The following is a 20,786-nucleotide window of genomic DNA, read 5'->3' on the forward strand; positions in this document are numbered from 1 at the left end:
CTTCAGAGTGGAGCTTCAGAGTGGAGCTTCAGAGTGCAGATTCAGAGTGGAGCTTCAGAGTGCAGAGTGGAGCTTCAGAGTGCAGATTCAGAGTGGAGCTTCAGAGTGCAGATTCAGAGTGGAGCTTCAGAGTGCAGATTCAGAGTGGAGCTTCAGAGTGGAGCTTCAGAGTGGAGCTTCAGAGTGGAGCTTCAGAGTGGAGCTTCAGAGTGGAGCTTCAGAGTGGAGCTTCAGAGTGGAGCTTCAGAGTGGAGCTTCAGAGTGGAGCTTCAGAGTGGAGCTTCAGAGTGGAGCTTCAGAGTGGAGCTTCAGAGTGGAGCTTCAGAGTGCAGAGTGGAGCTTCAGAGTGGAGCTTTAGAGTGCAGAGTGGAGCTTCAGAGTGGAGCTTTAGAGTGCAGAGTGGAGCTTCAGAGTGGAGCTTTAGAGTGCAGAGTGGAGCTTCAGAGTGGAGCTTTAGAGTGCAGAGTGGAGCTTCAGAGTGGAGCTTTAGAGTGCAGAGTGGAGCTTCAGAGTGGAGCTTTAGAGTGCAGAGTGGAGCTTCAGAGTGGAGCTTTAGAGTGCAGAGTGGAGCTTCAGAGTGGAGCTTCAGAGTGCAGAGTGGAGCTTCAGAGTGGAGCTTCAGAGTGCAGAGTGGAGCTTCAGAGTGGAGCTTCAGAGTGGAGCTTCAGAGTGCAGAGTGGAGCTTCAGAGTGCAGATTCAGAGTGGAGCTTCAGAGTGCAGAGTGGAGCTTCAGAGTGGAGCTTCAGAGTGCAGAGTGGAGCTTCAGAGTGGAGCTTCAGAGTGGAGCTTCAGAGTGGAGCTTCAGAGTGGAGCTTCAGAGTGGAGCTTCAGAGTGGAGCTTCAGAGTGGAGCTTCAGAGTGGAGCTTCAGAGTGGAGCTTCAGAGTGGAGCTTCAGAGTGGAGCTTCAGAGTGGAGCTTCAGAGTGGAGCTTCAGAGTGGAGCTTCAGAGTGGAGCTTCAGAGTGGAGCTTCAGAGTGCAGATTCAGAGTGGAGCTTCAGAGTGCAGATTCAGAGTGCAGATTCAGAGTGCAGAGTGGAGCTTCAGAGTGGAGCTTCAGAGTGGAGCTTCAGAGTGGAGCTTCAGAGTGGAGCTTCAGAGTGGAGCTTCAGAGTGGAGCTTCAGAGTGGAGCTTCAGAGTGGAGCTTCAGAGTGCAGATTCAGAGTGGAGCTTCAGAGTGCAGAGTGGAGCTTCAGAGTGGAGCTTCAGAGTGCAGAGTGGAGCTTCAGAGTGGAGCTTCAGAGTGCAGAGTGGAGCTTCAGAGTGGAGCTTCAGAGTGCAGAGTGGAGCTTCAGAGTGGAGCTTCAGAGTGGAGCTTCAGAGTGGAGCTTCAGAGTGGAGCTTCAGAGTGGAGCTTCAGAGTGGAGCTTCAGAGTGGAGCTTCAGAGTGGAGCTTCAGAGTGGAGCTTCAGAGTGGAGCTTCAGAGTGGAGCTTCAGAGTGGAGCTTCAGAGTGGAGCTGCAGAGTGGAGCTTCAGAGTGGAGCTGCAGATTCAGAGTGGAGCTGCAGAGTGGAGCTGCAGAGTGGAGCTTCAGAGTGGAGCTGCAGATTCAGAGTGGAGCTGCAGAGTGCAGATTCAGAGTGCAGAGTGGAGCTTCAGAGTGCAGATTCAGAGTGCAGAGTGGAGCTTCAGAGTGCAGATTCAGAGTGGAGCATCAGAGTGCAGATTCAGAGTGGAGCTTCAGAGTGCAGAGTGGAGCTTCAGAGTGCAGATTCAGAGTGGAGCTTCAGAGTGCAGAGTGGAGCTTCAGAGTGCAGATTCAGAGTGGAGCTTCAGAGTGCAGAGTGGAGCTTCAGAGTGGAGCTTCAGAGTGCAGAGTGGAGCTTCAGAGTGCAGAGTGGAGCTTCAGAGTGCAGAGTGGAGCTTCAGAGTGCAGAGTGGAGCTTCAGAGTGGAGCTTCAGAGTGGAGCTTCAGAGTGGAGCTTCAGAGTGGAGCATCAGAGTGGAGCATCAGAGTGGAGCATCAGAGTGGAGCATCAGAGTGGAGCATCAGAGTGGAGCATCAGAGTGGAGCATCAGAGTGGAGCTTCAGAGTGGAGCTTCAGAGTGGAGCTTCAGAGTGGAGCTTCAGAGTGGAGCTTCAGAGTGCAGCTTCAGAGTGCAGCTTCAGAGTGCAGAGTGCAGCTTCAGAGTGCAGAGTGGAGCTTCAGAGTGCAGAGTGGAGCTTCAGAGTGCAGAGTGGAGCTTCAGAGTGCAGAGTGGAGCTTCAGAGTGCAGAGTGGAGCTTCAGAGTGGAGCTTCAGAGTGGAGCTTCAGAGTGGAGCTTCAGAGTGGAGCTTCAGAGTGGAGCTTCAGAGTGGAGCTTCAGAGTGGAGCTTCAGAGTGGAGCTTCAGAGTGGAGCTTCAGAGTGGAGCTTCAGAGTGCAGCTTCAGAGTGCAGAGTGCAGCTTCAGAGTGCAGAGTGGAGCTTCAGAGTGCAGAGTGGAGCTTCAGAGTGCAGAGTGGAGCTTCAGAGTGCAGAGTGGAGCTTCAGAGTGGAGCTTCAGAGTGTCAAGAGCAATGCCAATAGCTCTAACTTTAACAAAGGCAAAACCATTGCATTGTAAATGCTTGTTCTTTTTTATCCTGCAACAAATGAGACCTTTGCCAAGCTTGACTGAGATTTGTGAGAAAGAGTTTCGTCCCTTAATCGCGTCATTTCATGACACAGAAAGAGTTAACACAGTGTTGCTAAAATTAAACAAGGGGAGAGGGAAGCGGGGTGTGCAGGAGGGGAGTGGGCCGAGAGCCCCTGTTGTGTAATTTCCTACTGGAAGCCGCCCCTCCCCCTCGCCTCGCAGTGGTCACTGCGGAGGCTGAGCGGCTGGGGTCAGTGCCTCGCCTATTGATCCCGACCCCCGCCGCCCCTCCCCCTCCAGCACGCGCTCCGTGGGCGCCTCTCAGTGCCTGCTTCAGTACATTAGAATAGAAATCCATAACCCGGCTTGTGCTCATCCAAGCAGGGAAAGAAACGAAATTAAACGGTATAAAACAATCTTGGATCGGGAGCTGCTCCCAATTCGTCTTGATCGCCGATGTCACACCGGGCCCCCTGTTTGAGCACCTGGGCTCAGTGGAGGCAGGCGGCAGCCACGGCGGAAACGGAAGGGCGGCCATCATTCATTTGTCAGCTCAGGAGCCGGGCAGCATTTAGCAAGTCCCTTCTGTAGAGGTCAGATGGGTACAAATGCAGAATGGCCCCCACCGTGCAGCCATTGTTGTAGAGCTTTATTCGTGCTGGGACTGTGGGCGGGGCAACAAAGGCACGTCCTGCTTCCGGTGTCTAAATGGCACGCTCTAATTGGACCTGCAGTAGGGCTTGTGATGAGGCGTTCCTATGTATTGTTTTATTTAGGCCGTAGCCAGGTTTGGAAGGAACACTAAACCACAGTATCCAGCGTGCGGAAGTTTTATAAATTTGCTGTAGAATATTTTAACCTGTTATTATTTTGTTGTATTGCTGTGGAATATTTTAAATCAGTAATCATTCCTTGCACCTGTTTAAAGATTATGATCTAAATAAACATATTTTTGACTGACTGCCTGACTAAACCAGTTACTCATTCCAGTTGTAGAACATACGCAGTACTACGCAGTTGCCTGCTGTGGTGAAATGTTTTTCATATGCATGTCATGATATAACTAGGTTTTTTGTTGTTGCTGCAAATGAAGTGCCATGCTCATCTTCTATGCTAATGGGTCAGGTGGCATTTCGCAAAAATATCTCTTGTACCACTAATAGCCAGTTAGGCATAGCAAACAAGTCTGAACGTGTTGCACATCAATATGTCTGGAGCCTTGGCACACTTTTTCCATACTGCCTTCCAGGAAGGCTGACAGTTGGATTTTTTATTTTTATCCTCTTATGCATTGAGAAGATATGAACATTTGTTTCGTACTTGGTGTGTTCCCATCACATTTTTCAGATCCTGAACGATCGAGACAGATATGGAATTTGCTACTTAGAAATAGCATTTCCATTTGCATTACTTAGCAGGGATGGCTGGCAGAGCTAAATATGCTATGCTTGTCATATCACACAATATAGGTTTTTACTTAACTCAGAGTCGTGTTAATGTTTTTCTGCAGTATTTTCATTTATTTAATTTTAAATTGTAATTGTGAATACATTTTCTAATAACTGATTTGGAATATTCTTGTTTGTTTGTATCTAGGATGCGTTTGTGGCCCTCCGCAAATGAAGAAAATATCTTCATCTTACGAAGAGCGGCGCAAGCAAGCTACTGCTATTGTTTTGCTGGGTGTGATTGGAGCAGAGTTTGGTGCCGAAATAGAGCCCCCCAAATTGTTAACCAGGCCTCGAAGCTCGAGTCAAATACCTGAAGGATTTGGGCTCACAACTGGTGGTTCAAATTATTCGTTGGCTAGGCACACCTGTAAGTACTCCTAGTTCTATAAGTTTTTAAAACTTCGACAGCTGCTGTTTTTACAGCAGGTGTAAGAAAATGTGATGTTTTATTTCACGTTGTTACTGTTTTTTAGGGTCAGAAGTAACTGCAGTATTTGATCACACTTACTAGAGATAGTTATTGTCTAAAAGCTGCTGGATTCTTTCTCCAAAGTAAATTGTGTTGCTGCAAACTGAAGCATGAAGCCACAAGTAATGGAAGGAGTGCGTGACATAACCTAAGTCACTGGCAGTCGCATAGAGCTGCATTACAGGCCATTGTTTTTCACCTTACTATGCCATTCTGGACAGAGACCTGCCATATGCATCTTGGTCCTGCACCACTGCATCTCTCATTCTGCCTGAGAATCTCACTGATGAAGCCTAAGCAGGCCGAAACCAATCTGTGGTGACTTGTGTTACCATCTGGAAGGGACCTGGTTTGGATATTCGGCAGACCTGGCTGGGCCTGTTTCACCCTGGTCAAGACTGATTTACTAGTGGCAGATCTTTGTCTAGAGTGGCACAGTAGGCAAGAATAGATGGACTGGAATGTGGCCTGAGTGATCCTCAGTGGCTGAGATTTATTCAAGCATTCCTTCTGTGTCCTTGTTTGCTAATGTTCACATTTCAAGTGCTACACGTCCCATGCTCACTTTGCCTCAGGACTTAAACTATAACTCACTGATTAGGCTTAAGCAGGTCAAAACGGGTCTGAGGTTGCTTGTGTTACCATCTGGAGGGGAGGGGGTCTGGACGTTCGGCAGACCTAGTTGGGCCTGTTAGACCCTGGTCAAGACTGATTTACATGTGACAGATCTCTGTCTAGAGTGCACAGTAGAAAAGAAAAGATGGACTGGAATGGGGAATGCTGCCTGAGTGATCACCAGTGACTGAGATTAATTCAAGCATGCCTTCGGTCACCTTCTTTGTTGCTGTTCACATTCCAAGTGCTACACGTCCCATGCTCACTTTGCCTCAGGACTTCAACTATAACTCACTGATTAGGCTTAAGCAGGTCAAAACGGGTCTGGGGTTGCTTGTGTTGCCATCTAGATGGGATTTGGCATGACAGTTAAGGCTGGACAGTTTATATTAGAGCATGGCCAGGACTGATAATCGTATAGCGAGCCTCTAGCTGCAGTGGCTTAGTTAGTGAAAAAACAAGCTGCTGGAATGCGACCCAAGTGATTACCAGAGGCCTAGATCAATTCAGACATTTCTTCCATCATATAATTGCTTATTACAAACTGGAACCAGTCAGGAGTCGAGTACTTGTTTGTAAAGTATAATTAGGACTTTTTGATAGAGATTGTGTTTTTAGTTTAATGTTTAATTACTGGGTTAGCCATTTAGGCTTTTATTATACACATTAGCTGTGACCTGTCTCAGAAGTTAATCTGCATTAAACGTTTCTGGTTTTCTTAGCACAAACAAAGTCATTTAGCTACCGCTACAAATAGCCCCACTTTTAGAAGGAGAATTGTCAAGCTCTGTTTCTATTTCTGTGTATAGTGACCATGCTGTTTATTGATACAGGTTTCGAAGAGCTCAGTTAGCACTGACTCAGTACCTAACTTGTGCCTAACTCATGGGACCAGGATCCTTTTCTGCCTCCTGCGTTATCCTGGGCCGGGTGTGCACCCAAAGAGAGCAGAAGCCACAAGGGTCCTTAGAAACTAAATGAGGATAGCCAATCCTGTGATTCTTTAATGTCATTGTATTGGCAGCCCTTCTATTTCATACCTGAATGGTAATAGGACTGGTGTTGTCCCACCCAATAATGAGCAATACTTTGTTTTAACTTGCCTTAATAAGGAATGTAAAGTCATTAAGACTCTACTGGCTACTCTTTGAATCCACCTGTAAATGGTAAAGAGGATTGGAATCTTAATAATAAGACAACAGTAGTTCCAATCGGATAGTTTGAACAACATTTAATGTTCAGCTGACTGAAATAATGTAAAGGCAATCAATACCGGACTACTTGCAGCAGCTAAGCAAAACACACGTTTCTTAAGTTGCTTTTTATTTCCAAAATGCATGTACAGGGAAGTGAGTCTCCACTGCTGGTAGTGATAACACAAATGTGCACATATTGCGATAAAACCGTGTGTACACAGAAATGCAGATGACAAGAGAATCAGTTGTCGACAGCAGACTAGTATGGGTGCTACAGTTGTTATTCAGATAAAAATGTCTAAAACTTGTCTAAATGCACAAGTTGTCGTTTGGGAACTATGCAGTTGATCAGATCTGGTTTTATCGTAGGCCTTTTGATGTTACTAAAATCATATATGTATTGGGGTCGGTAAAACACGTAGCATGGAATTTAGTCAATAGGGAGGTGACAGAATTTTGTAAAATAATAGAATAATTTATACCTCCTAAGTATATAGTGTATTTGATATATATTTAATGAAAGCACGCCTAACCTATTGTAGGGAAACACTTAACACAGGAGCGTGGTAGGGTAAGAATAGGATGTCATACTGTTGCAGATTAGGGGTAGTTTTAACTCTTAAATTCTGGTGACTTTAGAGTTGGGGCTATCAGAGCTATGACGTTGTGCTGTTAACTTGCAGATATTACTTTTACCATTGTTAAGGGTACTATTTTATTTAACCATATTAAGAGGAAGGACTGTACCCTGCAAGGTGCATGTAGTGTTCCATAGCAGGTGCTTATCTCGCTGAGCCGATCTGTTTATTAGCAGCTCAAAGGCACGTTAAAGCGAAGCGCCCACCTTGGGAGACACAGACAGGACTGCTCATAGCAATTAATGTTGCGTCCATTCTGGGGAGGGCACACATCACTGTGCCCTGAGTGGCAAACGAATTCAAACTTCTGGGTGGGCCTATAACTTCAACTTACTTCTGAAGCCATCAGCTGATTGTCTTGCCATCATTTGCCTGCAGTATGTTCAGCTGTAGTTTCATTAAAAAAGTAATTGAGACATCTGTTAGATACAGCTCTCAGGCAGTGGTCCGCAAACGTTTATTCAGATAAGAAGGCGCCCACACTCGGCGCATCCATATCTGACAACAAGGGTCACCAACTTCCAAGAGAATAGTGATTCTGGAGCAGACCATATCCTTTATTGATGCAATAATAAACTAGAAACTGAATCTAATGAAACAAGACATAACACAAATCTTACCCCATTAAACGGAGTAAGTGCATTAGTAGACGTTAAATACCTTTTAAGGAAGACCACTATACAGGAATGCTCTGTACTTATACATTTCACAATCTTCCAAATCCCTGAGTGCAGGAAACACCCTGTTGCCCGGTTCATTTCTGCAGCTGGTTCCTTTATCATCCAGTGACCTCACCTGCTCAAACTCAACTACTCCTTTAGCACAGATCTTCAGCATCACAGGCAACTAACTTCTCGACGGAAGACTACTCGGGCACACACTTGTGACTTTGTGGTTCGACAGAGTGGGACAAATTATCCATTCTCAAACTAATACCGATATCATTCATGAAATCTCGTCCTGATTTTCCTTTATCCATTTAACAGTAACTCTTTTACTCCCGCCATTTCCTTCACTGTCCTAGAACCTTTTGATACTTTGAACACTTAGGTGGCACTGACATATCCCCCAGTTTACAGGCCTTTAACCTAATCTCCCACTTTGAGAGGCATTTTCACATGATGATCCATGACTTATTGTTCTTTAATCTTGCATTGAGACTCCATCACCGTCTTTCACTGCTATTGAGTCCAGTGCACAATCACCACCATACTTTTCCTAAACTTCAGAACCAGTTTAGATACAGCATCTCTGTCTAATGAACAATAAACATTTGAACGGTACCCGTAATATGGTTTATACTTTCAACCACCTCATTGGGCTGGAGGCTGTAAAGAGCTACAGTCAAGTGTTGGACTCCGATAGAGTATAAAAATGCTTTCCTAGCCTAGACAACAAACTGGACCCTGTTATGTGACACGATAAACTGGAGTAAACACACAATGGAAAACTTCTCTTACAAATTATTAATAACATCTTCAGTAGTGGATATGTGAAAAAATGAAAATATTCACACTTTAAAGGCCATCATTATGACTGAACTATTACCTCCACTGGTAGCTACTGGGGCCTCTGGTAACAATTCCTGCCACCGTCTTCTCATAAGTTAAAGGGAATTGTGAATTATTTCCACCATAATGTCATAACATGTAGACCTGTGAATTCAGAGTCCAACACTGCATGTTTTTCCCTCTTCCGAGGGGAGTAATGGGCCCAAATCTACACACCTTTGTCCACCGGCTTGGATCTGGTGGTAAATGTTGCATGGACTTTTTCCCAGGCCTCGGGTGGAGGGACAAGGGTGGTGTGAGGGCAGAGTTTATTTTACTTCAGCTGAGGACATCTTTTTCTGCTTTTCCTAACACAATGTTTACTGTAGTATTTTTTTAGATACACCTGTAGTTATATTAAGAATGTTATATGACAATTGTATTTTATTACGTTTTTTTAATCCCTCATTTATGACTATATATAACTACGGCCCTGATTTAGATCTCGGCGGACGGGTTACTCCATCACAACGGTGACAGATATCCCATCCTCCGAAATATATATCTCATTATATCCTATGGGATTTATATTTTGACGGACGGGATATCCACTGTTGTAACGGAGTAACCCGTCCGCCATGATCTGAATCAGGCTCCTAAGACATGAATACATTTGATGATGATCGTATTGATGAAGTAGGAGGGTGGGCAGGGTGCAGACACAGCAACTGCCCATGGCCCCACTGCTATTCACAAGTCTCGGGTCTGGTTTCTCCTAGCTCGGAAATATCTTGTCCACAGTTTGAGGAACTAATTCTGAGACACTGCAAAACTTGGAGTTACCCAGAGTTACCCAGAGAGTTGCCCCTCACACTCAGCCCCCTGAGGATACCATATCAGGCAATGCATCATGAGTCTCAAATAGTTAATTCCTAAGAGCAATGTGAAGACTGATTTGAACAACTTAATGATTGCTTTTTTCCTTGATGTTTTGGAAAATCTGCAGTCTATAGGAAAGTGTTATGAACTATATAATGTATGTCCGCCTTCTGGCATGTGGCTCAAGAACCTACTTATACCTCTGTCACATTATCCATTCAAGCCACCAGTAATCTGCCTGTAGACATTTATTCGTAGATGTAAGTGCTAAGTGTCACTCATCTGCTTGTGCTATCCTATTGAAATACTACATGAGAGAACAGGTTATCCCTTGTGTTACTAATGCCCAAAATAAATCTTGTTTCAAAATTGTCAACGCAACTGCCAACAACTCGAAAGGAAGTGGTGCACCAGGAAAGAGACAGGAGACCATACCATGTTCAGAACAGCACTCAACCAGTTCCACTGCCTCCTGAAGAAAAAAAAAGAATGCCTTAGCAGACCACATAAAAGCCAGCACAATCAGAAGCAGGGAGTGCCATTGTGAGGAAGTTCCTCAACTCCATAGCTGCTGGGAATAACATCACCCCTTCCCAAGAACTGTGTGATACCCTGGTGGACTTCTTCAGCAACAAGATCTGTCATCTACGAAAGCTTCAAACCCCACCACCATCAGCCTGCTCACACAAACCCTGATCACCCATTGGGACCCTCTCACGACTCATGCCACAATCTCCATCATAAACTATGTTCACTCGGGAGCACCCATGGACCCCTGTTCTTACCAAGTCTTCAACTTTGGGACAAGATGATTGGTGACCAGCTCAGGAATGTCCTGAACACCTCCATCACCTTGGCCTCCTTCCCTGAGGACTGGAAACACGACACGCAGAAGCGAGGGCCCCTCCTGAAGAAACCATCCGCCATCACAGCAGAACCGAAGAACCACCAGCCCATCTCCTTGCTCCCCTTCCCAGCGAAAGTTTTCAAGAAGGCAATCAACCAGCAACTCATGGAACATTTGGAACACATCAACCTCCTAGAACTCTCTCAATCCAGATTCTGAGCCAACCACAACACAGAGACAACCCTGATTGCAGCCACAGATTACATCCGGTGAAATAGCAGCCCGATTCCTCCTGGACCTATCAGCCGCCTTCAACACTGTCTCTCATCACATCTTGATCAACAGACTCCACAACATCTTAATCCAGGGAGACGCCCTCAAATGGATCGCCTCGTACCTCACTGGAAGTACCCAGATAATCCATCTCCCACTGTTCTCCTTGGAACCCAAGAAGATCATCTACAGCGTCCCCAAAAGATTGTCCTTCAGCCCCACCCTCTTCAACATGTACATGGCCCCCCTGGGATTGCACAGACTCAACATCATCTTCTATGCCAACGACACCCAGCTCACCCTGTCACTGTCAGAGTAACCCTCCACCACCTGAGCCAACTTCTACAGATGTATGATGAATGTCACTGACTAGATGAAGGACCATTGTCTCAAGCTCAACACGGACAAGACTCGAGTCCTCATCTTTGGAAACAACATCTCGCCATGGAACGATGCATGGTGGCTTACTGAACTCTGCCCATCCACTCCCCCAATAGACCACACCCGCAATCTCTGCATCATCTTGGACAGCAAGCTATCTACAAAGAAACAAGTAAACGCAGTCTCATATGCCTGCTTCTACACTCTATGCATGCGCCGCAAGATTTTCAGGTGGCTCCCAGTCAACACCAGAAGTCAATATCACACAGGCCTTCATCACTAGCAGGCTGGACTATGGGAACACACTTCAGTAGGAATCACTGCATACCTACTGAAGAGACTACAGGCAATATAAAACTTAGCGGCCAGACTCTTCCTCGCTCTTCCCAGACGGACCCACATCACACCCCAACTCAAGAAGCTACACTGGCTCCCGATCTAGAAGAGATGCCAGTTCAAGATGTTGGCCCACGCATAGAAAACCCTGCACAGTTAAGAACCAGCATACATCAACAAGCTCATGACCTTTCACCAACCAACTAGACACTTACGATCAGCTTCCCTCATCCATGCAGACACCCCCCGGATCCACCGAGGCAACAACAGAAGATTTTCCTGCTACCACCAGCAAGCCAAAGCGTGGAACGACCTTCCCCTGCATGTCAGAACTGCCTCTTCACTCCAGCAATTCAGGAAAGGACTCAAGACCCGGCTGTTCGAAAGAACAGATCACCACGAAGCAGTTAGCAACTCCAGCGCTTCAAGAACAGTCCTTTGTGAATTGCCGCACTTTACAAATCCTTGTTTGATTGATTGGTGTGTTTCCAGAATGCTGGAATTTCAATCACACCTTACCCTTTCCTTTTACCCCTAGAAGATATATCATGGGTTTATGGTACATGCAAATGATATTGTATCCTCATTCATACGCTTTGAAATGCTCAATAGCCTAGACACAGGCAAGTGCCTTCTCTTCTATAGTGTTTTCATGGCAATCAGAATCTCTCAGGCTTCTTAAAGTATTGCAACAGCGTTTTTTCTGATATCAACTATCTGGTACAAAGCCCCATTAATCCCCGCAGAACTCTCATCAACGTGAATCGAGCACTGGGCAACAGCACAATAAAGCCTCAAAGAAGGGGCATGTACTCTTGTTTGCTTAAAGTCTCTAAACAATTAATTTTGATCTTCGCCTGAAAATTGACCCTTTACGCAACAATTTTTTACATGTCTTGTTAAGTACAATAAAGTCTGACACAGAATAATACTTAGACAGCCCTAGGAAGAGCCTGTTTTTACTCCCATCTATAGGTCACATATCTTTAGTTGATTTGTACTGTGTTATATTGTATTGTATGTGTTATTTCTAAAGCACAGCTAACATCCGCAGGAGTATCTTGGCGCTGTGCAGAGATAGATTGGAGACATAGAAAAACCAAGGGTGCTGCTATCGCAATCGTTAGAGTTAAATAAGGGAAAGACAGAGTGAGTCTGAAGCTCCAAAAATCCAGGTTTTCAAGGATTTCCTGAAACCAGATTCTGATTAGATGAGACTGAGATGGCAGGGGAGAGTTTTCCATGCTTTTACTCCCAAGTCGCTTACAGATCTACCACCCTTAGGGGTCAATTATGTTGGCGGTGAATCCGCATCCTCCGGGCCGGTGGAAGCCACCGCCGGCCCGGAGGATGCGGATTCACCGCCGTGGACATTGCAAACACCCACTGCGACATTAGGATGCCGGTGGGATCAGCGGTGGATGGCAAGTTCGTCCACCGCTGATCCGCGGTGTATGCACACAAATATGGTGGCGGTGTCTGCAAGACACCGCCAGCCATATTAGTTTGCAGGCGGAAACATGCTTTTCCACGGCGGCTTTTACGCCGTGGAAAAGCATGTGGTCTTTTGTGTTTGGGTGTTGGGGAGTGGGGGGTGCACATGGAGGGTACCTATGGTACCCCCCTGCTTTGGCATGCACAAGGTGGCAGGCACCACGCGGTGCCTGCCAAGTTGTGCATGCCAAAGTGAAACATGCATATTTTACATTGCGGCGGGAGCTGCTCAAAGCAGCACCCGCCGCCATGTAAAATATACGGGATGTGACCGCCAGGGTGGCGGTCACATCCTAATTGCTACGGAGGGACCGCCGCTGCCCCTGCGGTCAGTCCCTTCACCTCGGGGGTGGCGGACGGATGCAATTCCATCCGCCATCCTAATCGACCACTTAGTTTTGTATTTGAACAGTGTGCGTTTTAAAAGATTGGCTGCGGAAGATCTAAGAGGGCCTTTAGTAACATAGGGTGTGACTCTGGAGGTCTGGTATTTCGGTCCCGAGGCCCTGAAAGCTCTTCAGGTGAGAACGAGTATATTGAATAGACTCTTTTATGGATAGGTAGCCAATGCAGTAGTCTTATGGCTGTGGAAGCTGAGGAGCAGCGTGGCATTTTCAGCACCAAGCGGACTGCTGCATGTTGAATGGACTGGAGTTTCTTCAATATTACCTTGTTTGCACCCGCATAAAGGCTATTACAATAGTCTAATCTGGAAGTGATTAGGGCTGCTGTAACAGTTTTCCTCGCTGTCACTGGAAGAAGATCAAAAAACTTCTTCAGAGATTTAATCAGCTGTAAGCATTTCCCCACCAGTGATAATGCTTGTGGGCAGAAAGATACCTTCCGGTGTTAAATGATGTCCCAGGTATTCAACAGACCGTACATTGCTCTGTCTTTATTTTCAATGTCAAGTCCCATCCCTTAAGATGGATAGCACCCTCTCCAAAATAGCATTGTCATCTTAGCAAAAATGAAAATGTCATTTTAGAACGGAGGTATCCTTGATTTCCGTTGACAACGCTGAAACCACCTTCTTTAGTGCACTACAGTCGTTTAAGGTTGTCCAATCGATTAATCATGTTGAAGCCCCCCTCTTTTTGCTTTTGCTATGCTGCCTGTTATAGGCCACAAATCCCCTAAACTATCTATATAGTTCTTTACACCAAAGTGATGACAAAAATACAAATTATTGTTATGCATTTGTCATGATACTCGCATCTCTTTTCATGATACCCCAACAAGTGTGAAGCTCTGCTGCTTTTGGTACTAGGGCCGATATTACAGCACCGCTGCACAACTGGCTCCCACTAACAACACAAAACAGCCCCTACTGCTGCAAAACCGGCCCCGCCCTTTCAGCCACCCGGGAAAACACCCAAAGCCCACAATGGCCAGTCCGGTCCCAGTGACATGAAGTACAGTATGAATACATAGACAACCCTTTCCTCAATTTCAGCCTAACTCACATCAGCTTTCGGTCTCCTTGCCCTGTATATAACGTGCATTGTTACCCTGTACTGGTACATTTTATCGTATAAGCTGCATTGCTCTACTATAAATGTTTAAGAATAAATTGTCTAAAATTGTACCATTATTCTTGCAAAGAATGTATTAAATAATGCGTCTGTCACAGTGTTTTCATGCCAGCGTGGCAGAGTCCTACAAGTAGAATCAAATAATAAAGTGCCTCAGGTCCCAGGGCGGCAGCCATTAAGAACACATAAAGCCAAAGGTCCCTGTAACTTCCCCAGAAAAAGGTGGCATATTTATGTCCTATAAAATGTAACGTTTCATTCGGCACACAATTAGCAGATTGTCTGCTAATAGTGCCATTATGTGCGCCTCTTTGTATGGCAGTGTTTGACTTCATGTGCATAAAAGAATGGCGAAGCTGCACAGAACCGCACGACGCCTGCCATTGTGCCACCACTTCCGGATCAGTGGATTTTAATCTTTAGGGCGCATTGAAATTCACTAAGATGGTAAGCAGGCATCATTCTTCCTCCTCGCAGCTGCTAGGATTAGATCAGTTTGTTAAAGCTTAATTGTGCCTCGGCAAATCTTGATGCGAGTCCCAAATGACCTAAACACGCTTGTTAAATGCAAACAGTCAATCTTTGGATAGATTGCCTGCAGAACTGGGATTTCCAATCCTTGTGATTGACTGCGATCTATGTAAATTGGATGTTTAAATGTATATTACGCCAAAGGCAGAGGGGATAAGTGTGTCAAAAGCTCACCGCTTGGCTCTGGTTGCAGGTTAAAATCCTGTCTTGGTTTATACTCGCCCTTTATTCCTTTGGCGGTAGATAAAGTGAGCACAATTGAGTTGTGAAGTAATGACTGCTATTTTTTACCGCATTGCATAACTGAAACCTGCATATGCAGTCCCATTAGGAAAAATAAGGTGTTTGGAGTTTTTTTTTATTGCAATAGAGTCTCATTTAGGTTCTCCCTTCACTTGCAAAATCGTTTTCTAGTTTATATAGTTTATCTGAAATTACTGCATCTTTGTGATGTATAACAGTTTCCCGAGTTATCCAAAGTCGTCCGGCAAAGGGCATCTGGAAACCTTAGCCTCTGGTTTGTTGCTGTTTAGACATTTCCTATCAATGTTCACAAATGAGATGTAATTTAATAGTTTGCTATTGTAAAATGATGAAGACAAGGAGTTTTCTTTGAAATTAATTTCAAATGTTAATCCAAATATCTAAGTAAGAATAATATGGTGATTTGTGTTTAGAATCATCCACTTAAATGCATTCCTCATTTCAGTTGGTTGATTTGAGATATGTAGTGGTCTCTTAGTGACTTAGAAGGCTGGGAAAACGTATCCAACATCCAAGGTCAAGCATAGATAAGTCTATCTGGAATAGAGATGCACCATAAAGTCACACAACTGCCTCACTGTTCTGAGCATATGCTAACCAGAAGAAAAAAACAGTTATAACGTTACAACTGCTCAGATGCAGTAATAGATAAATTATACATTTCCAGACAGATATATTAAAATATAAAATGATTATTGTAAATTTGATTACCAAATATAAGACAGGGGGTTGAGAATCAGAATTCAAAGATGGAAGGCAGAAAGAGAACGTGCTAGAGTAAACTGTACTGTCATTAACTACAATATCGGTAATGCTTTCATGTAACAACCTATAAATGTTAACACATGCAAGTTCTACTCTTTAAAGACGGAGTACTGATGGATACATCTTTTAGCAGTCTTCCAGTCTTCATTCACACTTGTCAGGAAAACGTTTCCCCAGCACTGACTTCCCAGCTCCAACATGTGTGGTAAAGTTTCTCTAGTCATAACTATGGATGCGATACCAACAGGGCATGTAAGGTGCCAACCGTCATGCTGTCATCGGTTCATGTTTTTCGATGCTTCAGATATGTGGGCCAGAGCTCTTTCTCTGTTTCACTTGGTTCCTCAGCCTTAACAGCAACTAGGTGTAATAGTTTCTAAAGGATGCTGCATGAAGATAGCTCTTCAGATTGTCAAGATGGCCATATGTGGTGTGGGGTTGGGACAAGGTGCCATGGCCTAAGGCTATGGCAGCACCTACATGAACCTGAGGGTCATCAGATGGCCAAGGACTGAAGATGGATTACCATTCAGGCTTCCTCTCCCACAGTTAAATCACCTTCCAAGGAACATCCTTCAGATTTTCCCCCAAAAATGTAAAAAGTGCAAGGAGGTGTCCCCTTTCTCAGCTCCATCTAGAGTTACAATGTCATTACCAGGCCTCAGACTATTCCTCGATGACGCATGACCTCCCAAAGTCGCCCGCCTATTCCTGGCACCCCATAAGATAAGGCAGCAGTTTCCTGGTGCTTTTGCCCATCCTGTGCAGTTCTATGCCTTTCATCTTGTGATGCTGGATCTTTTCAAGATGGCTCTGAAACTCTATGGACTACTTACTTACTCCCTCTAGTCTTGGCAACTTCGTCAGCTGATCCTGATCCTGATTCCTCCTCTATGCAGTGGCTCCATGAGCTATTGCCTTGGTGCTAATGGCAAAGCCAAAATTGACTAATTCAGTGTCCTCCCTTTCCTTTCACCCCTGCCCCCTCCCAACACAGTGCATTTCAAAACAGATCGCACCACCACCCATCTGGTACGCACTATATAAAACTTTATAAAATAAAAAATAAAAATGGAACTGACTCCATCACCAGCCAAGTACTTGATAGGGAAATCCATCATCTGTGTGGCAAAAGAGAAGTGCAGGGCCTTTCGTTGGCTTTGAATCCTAAGCAGTACACCTTAATAGGCCTGAATATTTGCCCATATGAAGGATATTTTTGGTTGTGATTCAGATGCATTGACTGTAGCAAAGACTATGTGTGTGTCATGAATGACTGCGCAGAAACTGATCACAACCTGCTCCTTACATTACTCATACTGGAATCTACTTGTCCTTACAGCATCCGGTGACCTTGATAATTCACCTGAATGGGACTTAATTTTCCTACTCATCTTGCTCTGCTGTAGAGGAAGTTTCATCTTTTACACTGTCATTTGATAGGCAAAGTGGACCTTGCACTCGACTTTGCTTTCTGCAGGGCCAAAGCTAACATTCTGATGGAAATTTAGAATTTCTCCACAATTCTGCTGATTCCTTCATTCTATTAAATGAGGCTCCCCTAGACCCTGTGATGGCTGCAAGGAACAAGCCCCTTTTCTCCTGACCGTCTATCTCTCATCACTAGATCATAAGCACATACCGGTTTGCCTGCACCATTTGCCCCCCACACGTAACCAAAGAGTCATGTTGTTCCGACATCGCCCTCGGAACCGAAATGCCATTCCGATGGGTGCTTCATAGAAAGACTCTAAGAAACTTGATGCCTCAGGTTGCGAAGTGTTTGCCTTTGACTTCTTGACTCTTCTCTGCTAATTCCACCTAACTTTTAGGCATCTATGTTCATGACTTATATAGACTTGCAATGCTAACAATCATCCGCTTGCCAGAGTACATACAGAGGCCATTCTGTCACCGGGTTAGTGAGGGGCTGATTGCATCAAAATAGGTCCTGGAAGGTGACTTTGATATTCTGAACACAGTTTCCCTTTCTGTAGGTCTGACTGTCACCAGTTGCGGCTGCTACCGGACTGGGGTGGTGAGGGGTAGTAATCTAAAAACAAAGGACTTACCTGGAACAGTCTTCCAGCCTTTACCTCTCCACCATCCTTCTTACAACTTCCTGTCTTGGCCGGCAACAGGAAGCACCTGGGGACACAGCCAAACAAAATGGTGCAAAGCAGCACTATGAATGGTCTGAGCACTGTGGTTTGGCGCTCAGACTGGGACAGGGAGCCTGTGCATGTTCCTTACCAGGCTTTGTAATGCAGCCTGGTAGGAAACGTGCAAAGTGTGAATGACTGTTTGGCCGGCTGGAGACGACCGGCCAAGCAGTCATGCGCACTTAGAAGTGTTCAAAACACTCCTCCCCCTGTGCCACCAGCGCAGCACTGCCCTAACTAAACCCTGAACCTGTGAAAAATAAAATCATAATAATGATACAATATCATTTTATTTTTCCTTTTGAGCAGTGGGGCGACACTGACTGTCACCGTGCGATGATATACTTGGAAGTGTTCTAATGGCTTTTTGGGGGACGTTCTAGGCTATGCTTAAGGACAGGCCATTTGACAGAGAACGGCTATTCAGAGGAAATTTCATTGGAATGCTTAAAGAATGACCGCGGTATGGCATGGGTCTCTCTCCCTGCATGGCAACTCCACTGACAGTATCATGGTTACTCTGGGGCTGTTCAGTCTGAGCAATGGCATATGTAGTAGCCTGTCCAAACACCTCAACAGGTGTACTGTTCCTTTGGAGGCAGATGTTAATACACATGTGTGCTGTAGAAACACATGCTTTGCTTACTCCTGCCATCTAGTGTTGGGTGCAAATGATTGCAAGTTTTTTTTTTCTTTAAAGAAGTCTTTATCATTTATGAGGTAAGGTAGCTCCTCCTTTCGTTAATAGGGTGCATGGGCACCAACTCCATTGTTAGTTTTTGTTCCTTTTCGCCATCGGGTTCCGACGTGTATTGCTGCGCTCTGATTCGAAACCCTCAATCGGGATCCCTTCAGTGCACTAATCTTTCTACCGTCGTCCGTATTGTTTTCGATCGTGTCTCCTAAATCTAAGAAAACCTTATTTATATTACCGAAAAAACTGCAGCCTTCAGTCCTTCCTCTTTCCTCAGCTTCTACTTCAAGAACCAGCATCCAGCCTTCCACTGATGGAACGGACGCAGTTTCAGTTATGTCCTTGATGCCACTCCAAATATCTGCGTACCGACCAGCATAAGGTCTGTAACCTCTGTCTCTCCCTGGAACATAAAGAGGAACACTGTGACGCGTGTCGGTCGTTCCATTCTAAAAAGACTCTGCGGGACCGCCGGCTCGACGGAGAGACATGCAGCGACCGAGTATTCAGGACACCCCTTATATCTTCGATGAGGACATCGAGCAGGAGCAGGAAGAAGAGGCCTTCTCCCTCCAGGACTCCAATTCTGAATTGGAGATCGAGCTCGAGTCCCAAGACATTCCGGCTGGACAAGGTGCTATCAGTACCAAAGCCCCTTTACCCACCAAAACCACTCCAACAAAACAAAAGGCTATTCGGCCACCACTGCCAACAGGCCATGGTCGGCACAAGAGACTCTGGTTCACACACGCCGCCTTCTGGTTCGGCACCGAAACTGCAAGTTAAGCCTTCTGGCTCTGGCTAGAGCCAAGATGATACCCCTCCGGTTCTGAAACATCTCAACTCGAGAGAGAAAAAGCAGAAATCCAGCTCGGCACCGAAAATGTAGGCGCCAAAACAAAAAGACGCTCCCTTACAGTCACCAGAGCCGATTTCTGAGAAAATGAATGAAAAGCTGGATCCTAAACAGAAGAAAATTAATATACATCCTGATACTGGACCCATAACAGCTAAACCAGTAATACCTTTAAAAAGGAAAGCAGACACTGTATGCAGAATCCCTCTCAAAAAGAAAAAGGACATAGCTACTAGCCATATTCATATTCCACAAACCCCTCCACCTTGTTCACCAATACGCATTATACCAGATACAGATCCTTCATACATTACACCATCAGGTTCTCCTAACACAAATCCTAATATACAAGACCATGATGACAATTCTAATCAGCCACCACCAGATCCTTGGGAGAACTATAATATAGATCCACCTCAAGATACAGACCCTGATCTATATCCAGCAAAACCTTCCCCTCCTGATGATAATACTGCATATCAGGAATTATTTGCTAGAGCAGCTAATTACAATGGATTGCTTTTATATAAGGAGCCACTGGAAAAAGATTTCCTATTTGAAACCTTAGGAAGCACACACAAAACAACACAAATGTTGCCTATGCTTAAAGGTATGTTAAGGCATACTAATGATATTTTTAAAGACTCAGTTAGAGCACGTATACCAACATCTAGAGTGGGCAAGAAATATAAACACCCTCCCTCTGACCCAGTTTTTATTAGGGGTCAGTTGCATTTGGATTCATTAGTGGTATCTAATGCCCGTAAAAGGGCAAATTCACAAACATCAGTGGAGGCTCTACCTCCCGATAAAGAATCCAAATTCATAGATGCATCAGGGAAAAGAATAGCTGCGCAATCAGCCAACCATTGGCGTATAGCTAATACACAAGGTCTCTTGCCCCGATATGATAGAGCTCACTGGGATGAAATCGAAGAATTATTAAAATATCTCCCTGAAGAACACAAAAAGAGGGGGCAGGAAATAGTGCAAAAAGGAAAACGTATGTCTAATTCCTCAATAAGGTGTGCATTAGATGCTGCAGATACTGCAGCTAGAGGAATCAACACTAGCATTATGCTTAGGAAACATATTTGGTTTGGAATTGCTGGTTTCAAACCTGAGGTGCAACAAACCATTCTAAATGCTTCCTTTCATAAGGAACACCTCTTTGGGCCTCAAATAGATAATTCTTTAGAAAATATGAAAAAAATACAGAAGTAGCAAAGTCCACAGGAGCAATTCTGTCCCCTTCTAACAGAGGTTCCTTTTGTGGCTCCTTTCACAGAGGAGGCTCACAGACTAACTGTAACACCCCAGATGCAGCTGCATCTTCATACTAGAATCAAG

General features: G+C 45.0%; 1 protein-coding gene across 3 annotated transcripts in view; it reads left to right on the forward strand.

Annotated features, from left to right (window-relative positions):
* The window catches only part of WDR7 (WD repeat domain 7), a 1,349,682-nt gene that overhangs the window by 814,492 nt on the left and 514,404 nt on the right, over positions 1-20,786 (forward strand). For all 3 annotated transcript variants that reach the window (XM_078674853.1, XM_078674855.1, XM_078674854.1), the window contains one exon: positions 4,157-4,378. In XM_078674853.1, coding sequence (XP_078530979.1) covers positions 4,157-4,378 — 222 coding nt within the window. The remainder of the gene's footprint in view (positions 1-4,156; positions 4,379-20,786) is intronic.

Source organism: Lissotriton helveticus, chromosome 2_1 (assembly GCF_964261635.1).
Source record: "Lissotriton helveticus chromosome 2_1, aLisHel1.1, whole genome shotgun sequence".
NCBI classification, from domain to species: Eukaryota; Metazoa; Chordata; class Amphibia; order Caudata; family Salamandridae; genus Lissotriton; species Lissotriton helveticus.